Genomic DNA, 6,196 nt, shown 5'->3' with positions numbered 1-6,196 from the left:
GGCTCATAGCTGATTCGTAATGGATTATCACTTGAGAGGAGATTGTCCATCTTTTCTTCAGCTGAGCACATGATGAATCAAATCAACAGATATTATGTGAGAGATATGGCAGTTTTATAGTTTTAGGAGATCTGGTGGCCCAGTGATAGGAATCTGCACTGCAATCCTGAAAGGCACGTGATTAGAATCTACCAACTGAGAGCATGGGCAGTCTCCTCCCATGTGATTTACTGCCTCCAGAAAAGGTATTTAAGGGTCAGCTATAGGTCAGCCCCAATAACAGCAAACAATGACCACAACATCTTAGAAATCGTATGAGACAGTATGATTCAGCTCTATAAATTTTTTTGTGAATTACAATCAACTAGGTATCAATGGATTTGAAAGGTAAGGATGATGTCTGCTTCACTTATCTTTCAGAGCACTAAGAAAAATGTCATATGCAGCTAGGTATTTAATGAATTTGTCCACTGCTCTTGAAAATCCAGAATATAAACTATGTCCCATACTCACCAAGAGTACTATCCCACAGACGGCCAAGAGAACAAACAGGTATGTCTTGGAGAGGGTGTAGCCGGAGTGCTCTTTAGAGGTAAGAACGATGAGGCTTTGCCTAATATACTTCGGGAATGTTGCTAGCAGGGACTATTCCTTGGAGAAGGACATGATGCTAGAAAGAGTAGGGGGTCGGCAAAGGAGAGGAAGACCCTCAACCAGAAGGCTTGACATGGTGACTGCTGCAATGGGCTTTTGTGTGACACGAAGTGTGAGGATGGCGCAGGATAGCACAAGGTTCAGATATTTTTTCAGAGGGTCACAATGGGTCATGCTTGACTTGATGACACCTAACAACAATTATAACTTCAAGAACTGGAGATATGATGAAAAAATGTATTTCCAATACAATAACATTGAATGTCCTGACATGTAGGACAAATATATACTTATGTGATTTATTTTAATTTACTATCAGACTTCTACCAGATTTGCACTTTATAGCAGCAGCAATTTTTAGATTTAATCATGACAACGACCAAGAGAGAGCTACATTGGCCTAGTAGGAAGGAAGCTGTGCTACCAAGGCGAAGGTGGGTGATTTTCATCTGTGGCCCTCGGCCAGGTTCAAATTGTCTTCCTGTCAAACATTCTTCTAGGTGGTATAGCACTGGTCTGTGCGTTGCTGTACAGAGGTAACTCGTGGTTGCTGTGATGCTGAAGACTGTGACAGTGATGTGCCAATCGTGGTAATTGGTACCCACGGTGGACAGTGTTGGCTGGAACTTCCCAACTAAATCAAGCCTGGAAGCAGGAGCGGCATCCACTTCCGAAATGGCTTACCTCTGGAAACTCTATGTACAAACAGTGCTCAGGCTGTTCGTTCATAGGGTCGCTATGAGTCGTCTACAACTTGACAGCATTAAACAACAACAAACAACAACATTAATTGGCTTATTATTATAAAAGCCTGCCCAACATAAGAGATGTGGAAAATGCTGAAAATGCAAAAGAAATAAATGTAAAAGAAAGGAAAATTAATTTGTAATTCCCATGCCAGAAGATAATGGCTTTGATCATGTTGCTATTTTCCCCTAGAATTCATTTCAATGTGTTATAAATACTATCTAGTGTTAACCCAATTTTAAGGTTTCCAAAATCTTCTTTTTGATCCTTTCCGTTCTTAGTTTCATGTTCTTTCCAGTCAGAAAGATTGTTTTGTTGTTTCTCAATGTATTGAAACATGGGAGCTAAGGGAAAGAGTTTGCCATTTGCTTTTAGTCACTTAACTTTTCTTTCAAATGAAGCTTGTTACCATGAAGGAAACTTTGAACCCTCCTGCCCCAGTGCATTTGTACTCTGAGAGTCAGTTGAACAAGGATTATGTCACCCACCAAGGCAACTTTCTGTTTTAGTAGGTGATGTTAAGAAACAAAGCAACACCCTTTCAATGAATCAGTTTTGGAAAATAGAGAATGGCATTATATTCCTGGCCTTTGATGTGCTCAGTAATTCCTGTAAGGATCTGCCTCTCTTTTGTTTTGATTGACAAGACCTTCCCTATATATTTGAGCAATTTCGCAGTCCAGTAACACGGGTAGAGACATTTGCCCAGAGCACACTCCTGCCATTCACTGTGACTTGCTGAAACTTGGGGTGCAAATTTCAGCTCTAAAAGGAGAATCAACTCCAACATGATAAGGTAAGTGCTTCTTTGCATTTGAAACTCCATCCACCTGAGGGGAAGACTTGAGGTCCATGCAAAACTGACAAGTCAGAATTAGGAACCTCAAGAGGAGATTTGAAAAGACGGAATCTCTAGACCCATTTTTAATGATATTGACACAGGCCATCTCAAAATGCAATGCTCATTTTTTAATATCTCACTTTGTTTGGAAGGCCATGAGTGAAAGGGTGGTTTGGGGCCTGAAAGAGCACAGAAGCTAAAGGCGGAATCAGGCTAGATCCCAGCTCTCCTGGCTCCCGGCAGCTTCTTCCAATGTGGATAGACTTGAGGATAGATTTGGATTGCATTTTAAATGTATTTGATTTTAAATCAATGACATTTAAATGGATCCATTGCCAGGTGCTTTTATAACAAGTCTAAGCAGAGGCAAATGGTAGAGGCTCAGCAGAATAGATATCTTGTTAGGAACAGGATTCTAAGTGACTAGGTTTCATAACTCTTCTGCATATCCATGTTCTAGTGAGTTGGGTTAGGAACTCTAAATGCAGAGCAGAGAATCATTAGTATTTACTTACTCCCACCATTCATGATGCTTGAAAATAAAACTTTGAGCAATGCATATAATATGGCACCCCAATACTCTGGATCTGAATAAAAACCAATTCACATATGTTAGGATATGCATTCCTAACATATGTGCATTCATTTGAGAGATCTTTGGAACACACTTCTTTCAACACCTAGTCAAGTCTGACAGTTGGGTCATAGAAAAGAATAAGCAGAAAATGCCCTAGATCCATAGTATCAAGAGAGTACAGCATCTCTGTGGAATCCAGATGGGAGCCAGTTCCAAGGAAACTACGGGCACTTGTGTAGAACTTCATGGGCATTTATAATTTCTTGGCTCATTTTTTTCCAGAGATACTAAAGACAAGTTCACTTTGATAACAAATAACACGTGAGATAGTTGGTTCTGCAAATTAACTCTCTTCTACTTTGAAAGGAACAACATGCAGCCTGTGTGCCTTTTTCTTGGCTCTGTGCTCTTCATTCTTCTGGCTGCCTGCAGCTGTACCACCAGTATCCCTGATGAGAAGCTGGCCAGCATCATGGGCTGTACTGTGAAAGACCATACTTTTTTGGCCAAGAAGCCAGGCTGCAAAGGCCTTGCGATCACCACATCTTCCTGCTGGGGCCATTGCCTGACTTGGGAGGTAAGTTGGCTAAACTGGGTTTGCTCTTTCTACTAAATAAGGCACAAGTGTAAATTTGCTTTTTTTCTTGTAAATATAAGAACAAAACATATAAAATCCCAATTATTTGGCATCTTCTAAAAGTTATTGGAAAGAAACATGATTATGCCTTTCTAACAAAGTTGACAAGATTAATAACTTGATTTATATGGAGTCTGTGTTTGGGAGAACCATCTCTAGGAGGGCAGAATATACCATTATTCTACCCACTTAACTTCCTCCATGTGGAGGAATTCAAAGAGGAAGCTACATGTACTGTGGAGAGATGGGAATTAATTCTTGGTTTAATTTGTCACCAGAACTCCTCTCTGCATGCCCATTATGTATGATAAAGCTAGCTGATTATGAAGAACATCCCTAAGTCAAATGGTGAGCTGAGTTGTGATTGGTTCCCAGTCTCTGGCACAGCCTTGGTTCCCTCAATTACTGCTGAAGATTCACATAGTCCATTTATAGTCAAGTACACAAGACTTTCTTTTTAGGTATTTGCATTTGAAATGTGATAAACATCTTTAGGAAACTTAGAGTCCTATTGGTTGGAGATATTCATTACCATCAGTCTGAGGGAGGAGGAAGAAGGAGGGACATTCAACCCTCCATCAAGTCACACCACATAACAACTGTACACTCTTCTCACTGAAGTCCATGTTCATTATTGAGTAAGGCCCGGCTCTCATCTTGCCACTCCCCAGCTCAAACACCTTTAATAATCACCTTGTTGTTGTTGTGTACCATTGACAGGGAATGGACCCTTAGCTGACCTTCCAGAGGGTTTTCAGAAGTAGTAAATCACAGCAGGGGATTGCCCATTTTTCTCATGTGGAATAGCTGGTGGATTCAAATCACATACCTTTGGATTGGCAGCACAATTTACCACTAAGCCACTTACTATTGTTGAAGCCAGAATCAACTTTCAAGGTCTTTGATAATATTGTACTTTAGACCTGGCCCTGTCAGAGTGATTTCTCTTTTTTTAAGATTTTATTGAGTATCCCTCATAGGATCTCATTTCCATTCACCATAATCATAGGTTAGCATAAATCATCATTTCTAGATGACCATGGCTTGTGTCAACTTCTTCCCTAAACCTCTGATTCCTGTGAAGCTTTTACTATATTCTACCTTTGGTCATCTTCCCTCCATACTAGATTTAAAAGTCTCTGAGTACTGAAACTATCATTCTTATGGTTTTTTGTAGTTCTTGTCAAAGTGTCATATTCAAGCATCCTATTTAGTAAGTATCAATTGCATTAAATGGAATCAACTTTTGTCTGCAGCTGTGTAACTTCTGGTTTAATTGAAGCTTCCCTAGAATCACACAAGATTGTGAGAGGATGCTTTCATTAAGAAAACAAAATATTCTTCCACTTAGAGCCTCAGAGTCCCTGGATTGTGTAAGAGTAAACATGCATAACAGCTAACCAGAAGATTAGAGGCTTCCAAAGGTACCTTGGAAGAAAGGTCTAGTGGTTTACTTTTCAAAAATCAACAGCTTGGAACTGTGCATGACAGAGCTGTACTTTGATACTGTAAGTTGGGTTGGATTGGCTCAAGTGTGTCAGAGATGATGATGACCGGACAGGACAGGACAGGACAGGGTTCAGGTCGCTGTTCATCGTGTTCATTAGTTGTACTTTACAGCACCTAATACCACCACCACCACCACCAGGAGCTGGAATTGACTCTACTGCTACTGTTTTGGTATTCAGAGTCTAAGGGAGCAATCTGCTATTACTTAGATAAAATATGGCCCAATGGATGGGATTGGGTCACAGTGATGAAACTTGCAAATCAAATTAAAATGTGCTATGCTATGAGTCGCAGGCGACTCGACGGCACATAACAACAACAACAACAACAACATGCTATTAGCTCTATTTTTTTTTAATCATTCAGGGTTTTGAGACCTGATAACCAAGTGAAAACTCAGTTGCTAATGATTCTAAAGGCATGATATAAGTCTTATACAGGGGACTTTGGCACCTACTCATGGTCAGGGGTCTCCTCACTTGAATATCAAATCTTGGAGTTGTTTGTGAGCCAAAGACTCCAACGACTGTTTACTTAATGTTAGTCCATCTTGTCTTTTTATAAATTAATAAGTATTTTTAATTGGACATGGTCACCACAGGAGGTCTTGCTCTCGATGGAGAAATAAAAATGCCAAACATTAAAAAAGCCCAAGAACCTTATTTCCAGCTAGATTTTATCTATGTCTTTATGTTGTTATATGGAGAAAAGTTACTTGCAGGAAAAAAAAAATAGTTAATTTTCTAAGCAATTTGAAAGCTGTTAAGTAATGAAGCCTTTTTAAAATTTTAACCCAACTGGGTGCATGTCTAGAAATCAGGATGGTTATGAAGACAGAGTGGCTGGATTCACTTTTGATGGTGTTTACTGTTGCTGAAAATATCTCTGTTCATGACAAGGATTCAAGGCTGCCAGATTTAGCAAATAAAACAAAACAAAAACCAAAGAGGATGCTTGATTCCATTTGAATTTTAACTATACAAGAAATAATTTTTACTATAAATTTGTCCCATTCAATATTTAAGACAGACCTATAATTAAAAATTGATTCAAATTTAACAGGGTATTCTATAGTTTATCTGATAACCTCAGCTAGGTTCTGAGAGTACTGAGGGTCAGAGGACATGCAAACTGAGGAAGATCAAAATTCTAACTTAAAAAATTAGCCTTGAAGGGAGCTCTGGTGGCCTAGTGGCAAGAAGCTGCACTGCAGTCCCAGAGATATGTGGTT

The 6,196-nt window shown here is 39.5% G+C and overlaps 1 protein-coding gene across 1 annotated transcript in view; it reads left to right on the top strand.

Moving 5' to 3' along the window:
• The first annotated feature begins 2,189 nt into the window (after positions 1-2,189).
• The window catches only part of GPHB5 (glycoprotein hormone beta 5), a 6,168-nt gene continuing 2,161 nt past the window's right edge, over positions 2,190-6,196 (top strand). The window contains exons 1-2 of the mRNA XM_006891829.1: positions 2,190-2,197; positions 3,252-3,396. Coding sequence (XP_006891891.1) covers positions 2,190-2,197; positions 3,252-3,396 — 153 coding nt within the window. The remainder of the gene's footprint in view (positions 2,198-3,251; positions 3,397-6,196) is intronic.

Source organism: Elephantulus edwardii, unplaced genomic scaffold, assembly GCF_000299155.1.
Source record: "Elephantulus edwardii isolate Elephantulus edwardi_28Jun2011 unplaced genomic scaffold, EleEdw1.0 scaffold00104, whole genome shotgun sequence".
NCBI lineage: Eukaryota > Metazoa > Chordata > Mammalia > Macroscelidea > Macroscelididae > Elephantulus > Elephantulus edwardii.
The sequence above is the reverse complement of the archived record's forward strand: the minus strand, read 5'-3'. Positions and strand labels throughout refer to the sequence as shown.